At 34.3% G+C, this 17127-nt stretch overlaps 1 protein-coding gene across 1 annotated transcript; it reads left to right on the forward strand.

Annotated features, from left to right (window-relative positions):
- The first annotated feature begins 1122 nt into the window (after positions 1–1122).
- On the forward strand, positions 1123–16072 carry PKIB (cAMP-dependent protein kinase inhibitor beta). Its single transcript, XM_051997680.1, has 3 exons — positions 1123–1226; positions 9052–9253; positions 13280–16072. Exons 2-3 carry the CDS (start codon positions 9079–9081, stop codon positions 13360–13362), a joined length of 258 nt encoding a protein of 85 aa, XP_051853640.1. The 5' UTR covers positions 1123–1226; positions 9052–9078; the 3' UTR covers positions 13363–16072.
- Positions 16073–17127: the final 1055 nt, after the last annotated feature.

The raw sequence follows: 17127 nt of genomic DNA on the forward strand, positions 1-17127 counted from the left end.
CACACAGATAGTGTCTAGATTTGAACTGAGGAAGTTGCTAGTTCTGACTTCAGACCTAGTACTCTATCCACTGAGTCGCCTAGCTGCCCTATTAAGCACTTAATGATAATAGTTGACTTATTAGTGATGCTAGGGGAAGCAGTGGATAGAATGCCAGCTCTAGAATCAGGAAAGCTCATCTTATTATTAAATTATTGTCCTTTTCTTCTCCCCCTTCACTTATATACTTCAACAAATCTAATCCCAACATCTCATATGTATTTAAAAGTTCTCTTACAGATTTTAATTTGACTTTATACAATTAGCAACTCTGTGACCCTAACCTTGTTTGCTTCAGTTCATCATCTGTAAAATGTGCTGGAGAAGGAAATTCCACTATCTTTGCCAAGAAAACTCCAAATGTGATCAGGAGTTGAACATGACTGAACAACAATTTATTGATGGAGGTTTTATTGCCGTGGAAAGCCTGCTTTCTTTCTGGAAAGTACATATTACCTCATCCATGAATATGAATTTTGTGAGAGGTTCCTAGTTGAGTGCCTTAATGCCATGTCCTTGGCCTCCTATTTTTTCAGTGGCATAGATAATAATTTTATCGATGGCTTGCATGAAGACAGTGTGACCTAGTTATCAAAGTTGAAAATGACATGGAGCTGGAAGGTATCACTAATACTTTATATTATGGAGGTAGGATTTTTAAAAAATCAAAACAATCTTGGCATATTAAAATGATGGCGAGCTTTTCTTTCTCATTTTTTTTTTCCTTTTTGATCTGATTTTTTTGTGCAGCATGATACTTGTGGAAATAATGTATAGAAGAATTACATATATTTAAAATATGTTGCATTACTTGCTGTCCAGAGGAGAGGATGGGGGGAAAGGAGGGAGAAAAAAATTTAGAATACAAGGTTTTGCAAGGGTGAATGATGAAAACTATGCATGTATTTTGAAAATAAAAAGCTTTATAAAAATAATAAAATGATAATGAGAAAAAAATGATGAGCCAAGCTTAATTAAATGTAATTTCATATGGGTAAATGTAAAGTCCTAGACTTAGACTTTGGTGATCATTGAAAATTCAAGGAAATACCTGTTGAAAAACAAACTTGATATCTTGTTTAGGTCATGAATGGACTAATGGGGATGGTTGAATGCAAGAGATGGAACAAGTAGAGGTAGAAGAGATTAGAAGATAAAGTGACAAGAGGAAACACAAGTATTCTGAGGTAAAATCAAAGGATCTCAAGAGTTGCAAGTGATTCTAGAGGTTACTTAGTCCAATTCCATCTATAGCATTTAATCTTCCTTATAACACTCCCAAAGCATAATGGCCAATCTAATTCCTCTTTAAACTCTTCTAATAGCCTAATCTACTCGACTGAGAATTCTTCTTTTTCTTGTTCTGGTTATTATTAAGGAGTTTAGAGCCAGCTGGTGGCATAGTAGGTAGAGCTTAGAATCAGGAAGACCTGGTTCAAGTTCAGATTTGGACATATTAGTTATGTGGCAACCACTTACCCTCTATTTGCTCCAGTTTTTTCAAATGTAAAATAATAACAGCTCCCTTGCAGGATTGTTGTGAGGACCAAATGAGATAATATATATTTTAAAGTCCTTAGAAGCAAAATGCTTGGCATTTTCTAGGTACTAGATAAATGCTTATTCTTTTCCCCTTCCTCCATCATTTATATATGTCAACAGATCTGATCCGAGTGTGGTCAAGGCTAGGAAACACATCATCTGTGCTTAAAGTCCTCTTCTAGCTGCATATCCATCATGGTTCATCCCCTCTGTGCCATCTTTTCTCTGCTTTTTGAACAACTTAACAAAACTAAATTGTTGGTGGTCACAAAATCTCTGGAGACAAACCTAGGTGGTGATGATTGATGCTTATGAATGTCTTCTAGAGAGGGACTTGATCTGGAGAATAAGGATTCTCAGATTTATTGGACAGAGTAAGATTCCTGAGGTTTTAAAACATTGGCAACCATTCTATAAATTGCATATACTAGTAGGACATTTTATTTCTTTTAATTCTGCCATCTGGCTAGCCTCCAAATTATTTTTTTAACATGAATTCAACCAAACTTAGATGGAAAGTCATGGTTTGGGCTAATTGTAGTATTTTTCAGAATATTATGAGTTTTAAGACAAAGCAGACCTTGGAGAACATCTAATATAACTTCCTCATTTCACTGAGAAGACATGCAGTGTTCCCAAGGTCACACAGCTAGTTCCTGATGGAGCTTATATTTGATTCCTGGTGTCTTCTTTCCTTATCCTGTAGTTTTCCCACATATTTCATCACAGTTATAGCTTTTGTTAGTATATCATCTTACAATTTATAGATGCTTGAATGCCATTTTTTTTTTCATTTGATCCTTTTACCAACCCTCTAAGATATGCAGATATTTTTAGCATGATTTATAGGGGAGAAAACAGAGGTTCTCAGAAATTATGACTTGTACAAGGTTATACAGCACAGTTAGGAAGAAGTAGCACTCAGACGAGGACCAATGCTTTCTAGTTCCTAGAACAGAATTCATTTTAGAGTTCTCCTGAAAAGTTACATTTTAGACGGCTAACCTTAGTGATTTTATGTATGGCCTACTGTTACCATGATCGTATGAAGGCCCTATCTACATTTCAGGTTGTAACCAAATTGTGCAAAAATAACTTCCACTTCTCCTTCTTGTCTACAACATTAAATGCCATTGACATCTGCCTGAAATCCCCTTTTTTATTAAAAGGGGAACTGGCCCCTGCTGAGAGCAAACCAGCTGCTTTGTTAGGCTTTTTTTTTTCTATTATACAACTCATGTTTATTTATAAATTTACTTTATAAAGTGGTGCCTAAACAACATACACCACACAACTATTATTTTCTTATTGGAGCAAATACAGATGGGAAGGAGGTGAAAAGAAGAAGCATTTATGTAGCACCTGCTAAGTGGCAGACACTTTAATAAGATATTAAATATATATATATCTCAATACTACAAGGTAAGTGCTTTTATGTTCCTCATTTTACAGATGAGGAAAATGACTTATTCAGTTAGTGTCTGTCTGAGGCCAGATTTGAACTTGCTTTCCTCACTGCTGTCATACTAGTGCTGTTATCTATTGTACCTTGGAGAAGGTAAGATTAGAGATAATTTAGTCCAATCCTATCAGTTTATAGATGAAAAAGGGATCATCTAGAAGAGTTTTCATTTATCTTTACTCACAAGTAGTACAACAAAATGAAAACAACTGAAAAAAAACTGAAATTACTTAATTCAATCTTATTTAGCTCCTCCCCTCCCCAACCTGGATTGTGAACTGTTAAAAAATGATTGCTCAGGAGTAAAATATCTAGTAATATCCAAGGATGCATAATTTAATTTTTTAATGCAGAAGGGGAAAATTGTTTTTATTTTTTGGATAGGAATTATCTTCAAGACTAGTTGAACGGAGAGTAATATAAAGAAATCAGTGGACTATTAGTTAGAGTTTGGACCCAATTCTTTTTTTTTTTTTTAATTAAAACTTTTTATTTACAAAATATATGCATGGACAGTTTTTCAACACTGACCTTTGCGAAACCTTCTGTTCCAAATTTTCCTCTTCTTCCCCCCACTTCTTCCCCTAGATGGCAGGTAGTCCAATACATGTTAAATATGTTAAAATATATGTTAAATCCAATATATGTATACATATTTATACAGTTATCTTGCTGCACAAGAAAAATTGTACCATGAAGGAAAAAAAACTGATTAAAAAAAAACAAAATGCAAGCAAAGAATAACAGAGTGAAAGTGCTATGTTGTGGTCCACACACTCAGTTCCCACAGTGTGTAGATGGCTCTCTCCATCACTGAACAATTGGAACTGGTTTGAATCATCTCACTGTTGAAGAGAGCCATGTCCAACAGAAGTGATCATTGTATAGTCTTGTTGTTGCCGTATATAATGATCTTCTGGTTATGCTCATTTCATTTAGCATCAGTTCATGTAAGTCTCTCTAGTTCTCTCTGAAATAATCTTCCTGGTCATTTCTTACAGAACAATAATATTCCATAACATTCATATACTATAACTTATTCAGCCATTCTCCAATTGATGGGCATCTACTCAGTTTCCAGTTTCTTACCACTACAAAAAGGGCTGCCACAAACATTTTTGCACCTGTAGGTTCCTTTCCCTTCTTTAAGATCTCTTTGGGATCTAGGCCCAGTAGTAACACTGCTGGATCAAAGGGTATGCACAGTTTGAAAACTTTTTGAACATAATTCCAGATTGCTCTCCAGAATGGTTGGATCCATTCACAATCCACCAATGGATCCAACTCTTCACTAATTTATTGTTCAGTCTAAAGCAAGTCACTCCTTTGGTCAGATTCTTAACTTCCTTATCTGGAAAATGAAGAGGTTGAGAAAATCTCTATCCATTGGATACAAGAGTAACAAGCATTTATTAAATACCTGTTATGTTCTAAACACAGTGTTTAGGTACTAAGTATTCTAAGACCAAAAAAAAAAAGTTGATGCCCCTCAAGGAGCTTACACTCTATTAGTGGATATAAGAGTGCAGAAAATTAAATATAAGACATAATCAAAATAAATACAAAATAATTTGGAAAAGAATGTCATTAGCAACATTAGAGAAGTGATGCCATTGGATTTAATGAGATCACCAATGTTTAAAATGAAAGTACAGGAAGGAAAAAGAAAAGGAGGAGTGTATAGCTGGGGAGAACAGAAAGGGAAGAGAGAGAAGGGAAGAAAAAAAAAACGGGAGGGGAAGAAAGAAAGATAAGAGGAAAAGAGAGGAAAGGGCAAAAATGAATAATCACTTGTAGGGGTGTTCACCCTTCAAGGAAGCAGGAGGAGGAAGATAATCTGGTGAAAGAAAGTCAAAAAGGCTGCCAGATGGCTAAGGAGAGAGTTGAAAGATGCCAGTAAGAGTGAGTCTTATCAGTGCTAAATAATGCAGAAAGATCAGTGAGGATAAGGACTGAGAAAAGGCTATAAGATTTTATATTTAAAGAATCACTGGTTATTTTAAAAAAAAGTTGTATGAATAGAATGTTAAAGTTAGATTCCAAATTTAACAGGACTAGAATTAAAAAATGAAATCTGGGAGTGTAGATAACTTTTTATTAGAAATTCCCTATTAAAGTGATGAGAGTTTGAAAAGCTTTCAGGGTAAAAACAAAATTGTTCCTCTAATCATAGAGATATGCATATGTTTGATAACATCTGGGAAGGAGCCAAGAGAGATATAAGGATTGAATAAGGAAGATGAAAGAGAAGAAAAAAGAATATTAGTGGCACATTATCCAGGAGGGAAGAGAAGTAGAGTATGTATAGGGGGAGGGGGTAAGGAGAAAAGAGTATGATACCTGTGTAATTAATCCCTTATTGCTTCAGGGATTTCTATAAGGATTTTTAAGGCATATTAAGTTCTTGTTAATCATTTCAATTGCGTCTAACTCTTTGTGATTCTATTTAGGGTTTACTTGACAAAGATATTAGAATGGTTTACCATTTCCTATTCCAGCTCAATTTAAAATGAGGAAACTCGGTCAAAAAGGGTTAATTGATTTGCCCAGAATCACACAGATCTGAATTCAGGAAAATGAGTCTTCCTGACTCCAAAGCCAGCTGCCCAAGGTATTAAGAGATCTTATTAAATTTGGTGATTTGGATATGTAGCAGAAGACTTTTTCCCAGTTGTCAATAATGTTGAAAACAAACATAAACAAAAATAAAATCGATTAAGCAAATATTTATTGAATCTGGGAGGTACAAAGGTGCTTTGCCAGGCATTAAAGAAACAAAGATCATTCTTGAATTTAAAGAGTTTATACAACCTCTGGTAGTAGATCTTGCCCATTATCCACATTAGTCAAAGGTTAGGGTCACAGTTGGCAAGTAGCACAATTTAAGGATGTTATGCTGTAATGAGATGCATTATTGCTGCATGACTGTCATCAGAAAGATGATAAGCATAAGATAAGTCTGTGACTTTGCATTTTGAATACAATTTTGACCTTCTGAAGATGTTCTCATGGCTGAAAATAACTTTAATGTGTCCGCTGAATATGGTTTGGAAATGTTGATTAAGCCCAAAATGGACTTTGGAAAGTAAAAAATTAAATGGTACATGTTTGTTCAAATAGAAGGTGGATTTATCTCTTGATTATATTGAAAGTTTTATTTAATGAATGTCATTGTGTAATGTTAGGTTATTAAAAAAAAAAAAAAAGGATGGGGCTAATTTTTTTTTTTAAAAGTAAACTTGTGGGTAAATCCAACAGCATCATTTTGAGTTGACATTAAGCAAATAAAAGCTTTTTAAAATGTGTGTATGTTGTATTCCTGACAACTATATTTATCCTAGAAAGATTTCTTAATATATGGATAAATAGAGGATTTCCATGATAAAAATAAAATGAAAATATTATTATGATACCTTTTATTGGGATTCAAGTTTCAGAAAGGGAAAAAACAACAACAATCAAGATTATAAAGGTATGTCTTTCTCTTGTCTGGTGACCTGGTCAGTAAGATTAACAGTGAATTAAATATTATTATCTGGAGGTATACTTTGCTTTTTCAAACAAAAGAACACTCACAGTTCAAAATAATATTTAAAACAAAGAAATTCTGCCCTAAATCATTTATTTGCCTTGTTATTTATATTAAGATAGGATATATTTAATGTGCAATTAGCCTGCAATTCTTCCCTAACATCTCCTTAAGCTTCTCCCCTCCCTTCCCAATCAAAGAAGTACCATTTAATATGAGATGGTAGGGTGATGATAATAGCCATGACATCAACTTTCCTAAGAACATATTTAATTTTTCCTTTGTCAGTTTCTTTAAATAAATGATCAGATTCTCTGACTCTTTGTTTTAAAATATTGATTTAGTGAGCATATAGTTCATTTTAAATTAAGTGTACAGAACTAGATAGTGGTTTCAGGAAGATTATTCCTTTTACTTTGGCTTTGTATTCAAGAAATTTAAGTTACCAGACGGTCAATAGAGATGATATTAAAGTTGAATTCTTTAGGAAACTTAACATTTGACAACGGTGAATGCTGTGGCAGATAGCAAACATGAACAAATAGGCAAAAGAGGTATAGAAACTAGGGAGAGTTAAGAAGAAAATAAAATCAGAAGCTATATTCATTTGCTTCTAGATGGTGAATTTATAGAAGATGTTGCTTGTTTTTATCCTATTGTGAATTGGCCAGAGAAATCAATCTTATGCCTTCAATGGATCATTCTGCTTTTCCAAACTAGTTGTATTAGTTTTGCATTTATAATGTTTCTGAGACTGCAGAAATGACCAGTATATGTACATGTATTTGGGGTGGTGAAGAAGATCCAGAGTTTTTGTTAAAGCAGTTTGTTATCGACCTACTTACAAGAAACAGAAACACAAATATGCCCTAGGTGATACAAAGTGAAACTGCCTTGTCTACAGTGATGGCAGGATTTTTTATTAATTATATTAGAAGGTCACAATGAACCAGAGCTTCTTAACTTCAGGTCCATAGATATCCAGGTGGTACATAGATTGCAGGAGGTCCCTGAACTTAATGGGAAAAAAATTCATCTCTATTTTCACGAACTTCAACTGAAATTTAGCTTTTCTTTTAATTATGAATGTAAGCACCAAACATTTTTCTGAATAAGGATTCTATTGACATATCAGGCTGTCTTAAGAGGTCCAAGACACAAACAAGTTAATTAACCACAGCAATAGACAAAGCAAAAATGAGTCACTTCTGCAGAGGAGAAAAGAAGAAAAATTCTCAATCATTGACTATTTTGGTTGACATAATTAGACTTAATCATCTTCATAAGATAGTAAAATGAAAAAGCAAACACATCAAGATAAGATATCTTTCATTTTTCTAACTAACGTACTACTGTATTTTTACCATTCTGATCTTTTCATTATAAATTCCTTGGGGACCAGAACTATAATTTTTTTTTTTTACTCTTTCTCTTACAAACACACGTGCTCATACACACATTATGTGCAGTAAATGCCCTTGATGCTTTTTCTAATATAATATATTTACTCCATTTAAGTATTTTTAAAAGACATCTTCTTAGTATTTTGAAATTAGGATGATGATAATATTCAATACTGACTTTGTCCAAAACTGAACTAGAAGAAATCAAAAAAGCTTGGTGAAATTTTAAATATGAATATGCTTGTTTTATTTTTTATTTTTATCATGATAGTCTAGATTTTGAGTTTGGCCTTATTAAAAGAGTGAACTGGCAGAAAGTAGAGGAGAGTGGTCAGCAGCATATAATCTTGTACTGACCTTCACGTATTGTAAAAATAGTTTCTTTAGACTTTCTTCTTAGCCACTAACAATTGCTTGCCTAGTCAGAGATGCAAAGGGAAGAAGGCACAAAGGGAAACAGCTATTAAAGGTATTTTAAAAAACAATACAAATTGTGTATCCTTATAAATCATGAGATTCATTGAAGATTAGTTGATAGAACAGTTTTAAATAAAAGAAGTTAAAAAAAAAGGCTGGAATTAAATTTTTAATTTTGCTAAAGCTTAGGGACAAATGTTTCATCTGGCATTCTCAAATTATGGTAGGATTTTGGCCAAAAATTGCACTAAGGATTGGGCTTATGAGTAGCCAAACAAATTCATTTTCATTTCCCCTTCAATTCTCATTCTGGTAGAGCCATCCTCAGAAAAGGAGAACAAAATGAAAGAGATCTGCTCCCTTCAAAGCATACTAGTGGTTCATAGGAAGTCTGAGGAAGACTTATTTAGAGAACTTTGGTTAACACTACTGAAGACTCTCTACTTAATTCAGGATAGTAAGCCAGTGTGCAGATAGAAGCTCTGATATAATGCACAAATGATAGGCATGTATGAGACAGATGTGCTAGTATCATGAGGCTATAACTCAATAATCCTTGGTAGGTTGTTGCTCTAATATTTCTTTTACTGGACTAGAATTTTCTAGATCTTTAATTTTTAAAATTGATTTATTCTCTAATTTGAGCATTCTATTTGCAGATGTTGCTATGAGGAAAGGACTCAGAAATGACTGATGTAGAGCCTGTGGTCACAGATTTTTCATCTTCAGGAAGGACAGGTCGTCGGAATGCTTTACCAGACATCCGGGAGTCTTCTGATAGTCCTGGATCACCATTAGAACTGCCTCAAAAGCTAGAAAACCTCAACTTGTCACAAAGTAATGCTGAAAGTACTGTTGCTGGTAAGCAAATCTTTTGTCTTATTTTCCTTGATGCTTATTTTCTTCATGATTAACTAGTTTTGTGTATGTGGGGTATTTTTCTCTGTAGGTCAAAAGTTTGTCTTTTTGATGGTAAACTGCTTACTCTGTATGATGGAAAGGGTACCCTGGATTAAGTCATGGGCTCCATTCCTGTTTCTGTACTTGCTTTTTAGCCTTAGATAAATCTTCTCTAAACCTCAGTTTCCTCATTTGTTTAATATTGGGGTTGGATTAGATGACCTCTTAAGAAATTTTTCAGCCCTATGCTATATGACAATTTTATTTTGTATTCTTGTTCAGTCATTTTCAGTTGTGTCCAACTTTTCATGACTACATTTAGACTTTTCTTGGCACAAAAATGAGTGGTTTGCCATTTTGTTCTCTAGCTCATTTTTCAGATAAGGAAACTGAGGGGAAAAGGGGTAAATGACTTGCCCAGGATCACACAGCTAGTAAGTATATGAGACCTGAACAAAGTAAAGGAAAACTGGCAAAAGGATATTCCAGAAGAATATTAAACTCAGAAGTTGCGGGGTAAAGAAGGCAGGCAGCAAAGATTTTGAACCATATAACTAGCTGAATAGAGAAAGATGTTCAAAAGATGGAGAGAAATGGACAAATAAGTAAAAAAGAAAGACTGACAATTTGGAAATTGTAAAATTGCAATTTAATTTAAATTTAATTGGAAAATAACTAGAAATAAAATTAGGAGATTGGACAAAGAGGGAAAACAAAGAATCACAATTTCAACCTATCTTACCTGTTTCAGGACTTAGCCTTCAGGTATCTGGAATAGTTTTCTGTTGAAAAAGATTCTAAGCTGCATTAGGCCTCGGGCTCTAAATAGTCTGATCAATAGAGAGATACTGAACTGCAAGTGTAAGCACTGGGAAAGAGTAGAGAAGGGACTAGAGAGGGTTACTTTCTTTCAGAGATGAAGATATCAGGAAATAAATGATTGCTCTACATCAAAGTCGGTTTAGAGGTGTGTTTTCTGCCCTGATCCTGTGAGGCTCTCAGAATTTACAACCAGCCCCCAAAGATCTAATCATTTTATCATTCTTCCTCTGTTGGAGTCTCAGAATTACAAAAAATTTTGGTTTTTAGGAGCCAGAGGAAGTAGGTCTGAAGTAATTTCATATTCATTCTAAACTTTGTTTCTAAGCACCTGGAATAACTGAAGGTTTCCTCATAAGGAGATGCTAAACCATCTTAAGGTTTCATCTCCAGGAACCTAGAGCAGTAAATGGATCTGTGAACTTACTTAAAAAATATTTTGTTAATTATATTTCAAAAGAATTGGGTCAGAAAGTTAGAATCCAGCCTCAGACATTTACTACTTGTGTGATCCTGGTCAGTTCACTTAACTTTCCTCAGCCTCGATTTCTTCATCTGTAAAAATGGAGATGATAATAGCAATTATTTCCCGAGGTTTGGGGTGAGAATCAAATGAGATAACATTTATAAAGGACTTTGCAAATCTTAAAGTACTATAAAAATGCTAGGTATTATTTAGGATGAGAAAAATGAGATAGAATTACATAAGAAATTATAATTAAGTCAGAAGTGAAAGAGGGCAGTATCATAGAGGAAGACTCATGTGCAAGAGTAGAGAAATGAATATTAAGAATCAAAGAAGGGGATGCGGGAAAACTGGGACACTAATGCATTGTTGGTGGAGTTGTGAACGAATCCAACCATTCTGGAGAGCAATCTGGAATTATGCCCAAAAAATTATCAAATTGTGCATACCCTTTGATCCAGCAGTGTTTCTATTGGGCTTATATCCCAAAGAAATACTAAAGAAGGGAAAGGGACCTGTATGTGCCAAAATGTTTGTAGCAGCCCTGTTTGTAGTGGCTAGAAACTGGAAAATGAATGGATGCCCATCAATTGGAGAATGGCTGGGTAAATTGTGGTATATGAATGTTATGGAATATTATTGTTCTGTAAGAAATGACCAGCAGGATGAATACAGAGAGGACTGGCGAGACTTACATGAACTGATGCTAAGTGAAATGAGCAGAACCAGGAGATCATTATACACTTCGACAACGATATTGTATGAGGACATATTTTGATGGAAGTGGATTTCTTTGACAAAGAGACCTAACTGAGTTTCAATTGATAAATGACGGACATAAGCAGCTACACCCAAAGAATGAACACTGGGAAATAAATGTGAACTATCTGCATTTTAGTTTTTCTTCCCGGGTTATTTATACCTTCTGAATCCAATTCTCCCTATGCAACAAGAGAACTGTTCGGTTCTGCAATCATATATTGTATCTAGGATATACTGCAACATATCCAACATATAAAGGACTGCTTGCCATCTAGGGGAGGGGGTGGAGGGAGGGAGGGGGAAAAAAATCGGAAAAGAAACGAGTGCAAGGAATAATGTTGTCATTATAAAGTAATCATTAAATAAAAAAAAAAAAGAATCAAAGAAATGTGTACAGTGACAGAAAGCAATAGCAATAGTTACTTAGGCAATAGTTACTTAGAGAGTTATAAAGAATACTCAGTAATCAAAGTAAGCAGCTTCTTCTTAAGGGCTCTTTTACCTAGATGGCCTTTTCCCTCACATTGGCATGGCAATGCTGACATTAGTTAATTAACAAGGGACCACTTTTTTTTCCACTGTTTTCACTGAGAAATCAGTGAAAAGGGGGCAGCTAGGTGGTGCAGTGGATACAACATCAGCCTTGAAGTCAGGAGGACCTGAGTTCAAATGTGGTCTCAGACACTTAACATTTCCTAGCTTGTGACCCTGGGCAAGTCACTTAACCCCAGTTGCCACAGGGAAAAAATCAGTCAAAAGCAATCAACAATGTGGTAAGGCAAAAATGTGCATGCTATACTAGGTTCTATTAAAAGAGGCAGCACATCCTGCACACAGGTGACAGTATTATTATGTGGTATTGTAGTATGTCACATCATTTCTGCAATTGGGAAGTTTTTCCCCAAGAGGTCAGTAATGCTTAAGATTGTAGATCTTTATTCTTCCCCATTTTAAGTAAAAAAGGGAAGGCTGAAATATTCTACAGCATGAGCAAAAAAAAAATAGAAAAATTCCTGAATTCTAAATTAAGACAGGATAAAGAGACTCAGAATTCAGATTTTTAGATGTAGTTTTTTGCTAGGGTACTGACCTACACTTAGCAAAGTTTTGTGACTGAGAAGCTCAATAGGCTTTCTCCCATGGGTGTGCTGAGGTAGAGGTGGGGCAAATTGCAGTTGTTTGTCCTTCCTTCTTGAAGAGGTACAAGACATCTGGGAGGTGAAGCTATGACATGGGAGTGAATTGGGTTTAAGTGAGGAAAGGCTAATGGGACTAGGTGGGTGGGTGGGTGGGTGGGTAAACTCATGTTGAAGAGGAGTATGCTTTGCACTGGTGGAGGAAGCTTGATTTTAAATATTCTTGCTAACTATTTACCAAATTGTTTCTGCATTGTAAAGATTGCAAGTGCGTCAATAGCCTTTAATTTATCACCTTGGTGCAAAGCCCCAGTTTCCAAATCCCAGTTATATCTCTGCTACTTTGTCATTACCAAATTCTATCTATTATGAATCTGACTGGTATCCTGTAGTTTCTAAATTTTTATACTGAAAAAAAGAAAAGTATTCTCACATAAATGCTGAGTAGACATAATCTGCAAAGACACTGGTGCCTACTTAGATTCAAAAATCTATCTTGTGGAATAGATTCCATAAATTTAATTGCTTAATCTTTGTGTGCTATCTGAATGTTCATGAAGGTACAATTTATTCTCGAAGGATACAGTAGAAAAGAAAGAGGAGGGTAGAACAGTAGGGAAATACTGAGAGAAATTAAAGAGACTAAACAATTATATCCATTTAGCAGGAAATGCTTAAATGTCTCTCATCAAGCACAATTAATCAGAAAGATAAATGAGAATGATCTGTTTTAAATATATATATTATATGCATATATTATATATATAAATATTTATATATATATATATATATTTTCCCTTTCAGATGATCCAGCAAACACTGAAGAAAAACAACCGGGCCAAAATGATGAGGACAATAAATCAGAGATGAAAAAAGAAAGCTCATAAACACTAGGGAGTGCTAGATTTATGTATTCAAAGGGATATACTAATGGCCTTATGGGTCTGCTTTTCCTAAATCCCACGATTTGGTAGTACTATAGTGACAACTGCAGGTCTGTGTAACATCTCTGTGTTTGGAAAACTTTGATGTGAATCTACTTAGATTTCTGCACCAATTTCAACTGTAGACCATTCAGAAAGCAAGTGCTCTTCAGTTTGCAACCAGGAAAAGAGGGGGAAGAATTTGGGATTTTAATGACATCTGTCATCAGGTGTGCTGCCTGAGATGAACCCAATTAATTGACTTTCATGCTCTAAAATAGTAAAAAAAAAAAAAAAAAAAAAAAAAAAAAAAAAAAGTGCTAAAACAACTAATTTCTTTCTTTCTTTCTTTCGTTTTTTTTCATTTAATTCTTATTGTATCAAGAAAACAGTGATTGAGCATGGAGTGGGAAGGAAGACAGATTATTGGGAGCACTGTCTTTGGTGCCCATCTCTGGAAACAGTATCCAAACATCAACAATTTAGCACCCAATATCTTTTTCTAATGGCATGGCATAGAGGCTGGAGATCTTGCCCACCTTGGAGTTAGCATAATCTAGGCTCAATTTTGCCTCTGACACATACTAACTATAGGATCTTGGTAAAGTTATTTAACCTCTCAGTACTACCAAGAAACTCTCTAAAATTATAGATGAGTTTTCCATCTGCATTGGTAAAGGTAGTTTCCACATCAGAAGTTCCTCTATATCAACAAAGCCAAAGGTTCAAAGTCTGTTCTCCCTTCTCCTCTCAGCTCAAAGAGAGAACTATGTAAAAATGATGGGATGATAAAAGTAAAAATTTATGATAAGGAAAAAATTCCCCCAAAATGTATCAGATTTTTTTTTTAACTGTGAAAATGTTTTGAAAAGTTGTAAACATTTCAATAATTTTCTAATCTCTGAGGTCTCTCTTAATCATTTTCTGCTTAATATTATTTGTGCATGGTTTCTAGCTTGGTTTTTTTTTTTTTAATGTATCCCTTTAAAGTCAAAATTTGTATACAATTTGACAAATTATTTAATTGAAACATGCAAATTAAAATCAATACATCTCCTTTGTTTAGTTCTGTATTTTTTATACTTCATTGATACCTCAGGATATATCTGTCTGATGTTCCTCTGGCCACATTCATAGGACTATTTCCTCTTAAATGTTTTCCCTAAATTAAGAATTAAGATAAACTGACACCATGATAGTAAACAGGGTTTGGGTTGGAGCCATTTAATTGGAATATTCAAATATGGTAAATAACAGAAAGTCTTAACACTAAAGTTATTAATGGGGCTGGAGAAGAAGTATTAGCATACTTTTCCACTTAATTATACGTTAAAAAAATTAAATTAAATCACTAAATCAATTAAAATCACTAAATATAAGTATAAATCTTGAAGTACAAAAGTGTTATTTATTATGGAAACCAACTTCTAATTCTCACTATTCACTAATAGTGACTTGTTTTCACTCCTTGCTTGATCTAATGCTAGTTTTGATCTGGCCCATTTTTGGTTCCCAGATTTGAGTAGGATGTATATTTTTCTTTTAACATTTCCTTAATAAAAAACATTATAATCAATTAGAAATAAATTTACTTTGAATAAAAAGCTCTTCTAGTTTGAATTCATGACCATGATGCTTTCGGTCTTCAGTTTACCATTATAAGACTTAGTTTGTTTTCTCTCTGGTGAAGGATATTTACTTGCTTTCAACATTAAGAGGTTACTTTTGCATACTCTCCATTTTCCCTGTTCCATTTAGTGCAAAGGAGAACCTGCCAAGGCTAACGAGAAAGGTAATAATTCCTCTCAGTGAATTATTCATAATTTTTCCTACCTTTGCAAACAGGACTGTTCAAAGAAAGTAGTTCTACAGAGGCATGATGGTATGTTACTATGTGAAAAGCTGTGATTGGTTCTTCTCCAATCAGATGTTTCATCCTTTGAATTAATTTTTATATATGTACATACATACACAAAAATGTGTGTGTGTATATATGTATATATGTGATTATGCAGAAACTTCATTTCTATATCTCCTCCAAGACAATGCAAGTTTACACCAGAACATAATCTCTAAGTAGATTTAAAATATATATATATATATAGTTTCTCCACAGTGTTGCCATCTGTCTATTTGTGTTATTCACATTGGAAGTTTTCAGATAAAATAAGAAAATATGTATTGTTTAGTTTATTTCACTGCTACTCAACTGGTGTTTGTTTTTGGTTAATCTGCGTTAAGGCTATACATATAACTACACACAAAGTGCTTCCAGAAGTCTTTTTTCTATTCAAACAATTATATAATAACAACTCAACTTCCTCCTAACCCACAGATGTGAAAGGCTATGTGGTTTTATAATGCCATTGACAAAAGCAGCTGAGTTTCTCCATTCTGAAAGTGTTTAGACAAATTTAAAGTATGAAAGTTAAGTAGAATTTCTTTGGAATTATGGGCTACATTCATGAAGTTCCATCACACATTCTAGGTATCTTTTTCTGCATGTCCTTCTCCTTTGGGTGATTATTTGCATAAATGTCTCTGTTGGGTAAAGAGCCTGATCGTCATTACCACAAATTTCCCAGTCTCCCATGTTCAGAGTTTTGGGACTCATTTTGGGACTGTTCCCCCTCCTTTGCCTCTTATATCCAATAAATTGTGAATTACTTCTCCATAGCATCTCTTACATCTTGTCCAATTTTGTTGCCACTATCTTTTACTACTTGATTTGGACTATTAAAATAACTTTCTAAAAGTTCCTCCTTCCTCTACTCTTTTCTCACATCAACCCACTTTTCCTCCCATTTCCAGAATAATATTTATTATGCACAGGTCTGATCATGACACTGCTCTGTTTAAAACTGTCAGTGGCTCTCTATTGCAAACTATGTTTAAGCTCATTTGCCTAATATTCAAAACCCTGTATAATCCAGCATCAAACAAACTCCCAATTTCCTTACTACAAACAAAGCAATGATGGCGTTTGTTCATGATGTTCCCTCTGTTAGAAATATCTTTCTTTTTCTTGGCCTATTGAATTTCTATTATTTAAGCTGTATTGCTATCCTCTTCATGAAACTTTCCTGTTTCCTCTTGCTAGCAATAATCTCTCACACTATTTTGTTATGAGCTTCTCTTATGTACTCATGTAATATTTCATATTAGAATAACTAGATGGCACAGTGGATAGAATAACAGGCCTGAAGTCTTGAAAGCACTTCTTCCAGAGTTCAAATCAGGCCTCAATATTTCCTAGCTGTATGACCCTGGGCAAGTCACTTAATCCTGTTTTAGCTCAGTTTCCTCATCAGTAAAATGAGGTCACAGAGTCAGACATCACTGAAATGGCTGAACAAAAATGACAACTACAGGAACTTGCTATATAATTGTTTTAGAAATTTGCCTGGAGGTACAGAAGGGTGAGAAGAGCTCAGGGTTAAGTAGTTTTTTTGTATAAGAGGGAAGTCTTGAACTGCCCCAAAATTAGCTATACTCATTAAGCCATATCCATCTGTCCAACTTGGTCTTAAAATTTCCCAACAGGAAGGCAGCTAGATGGTGCAACGGATAGAACACAAACTCTGATGTCAGAAGGATCTAAGTTTAGATCTGACTTCAGACACTAAACACTTACTAACCATGTGATCCTTGGTAAGTCACTTAACCCAAATCACCTTGCCAAAAAAAAAAAAAAAAGATTCCCAACATGATTTCAATATTCCATTATTT

This window comes from Antechinus flavipes, chromosome 4 (genome assembly GCF_016432865.1).
Source record: "Antechinus flavipes isolate AdamAnt ecotype Samford, QLD, Australia chromosome 4, AdamAnt_v2, whole genome shotgun sequence".
Lineage (NCBI taxonomy): Eukaryota > Metazoa > Chordata > Mammalia > Dasyuromorphia > Dasyuridae > Antechinus > Antechinus flavipes.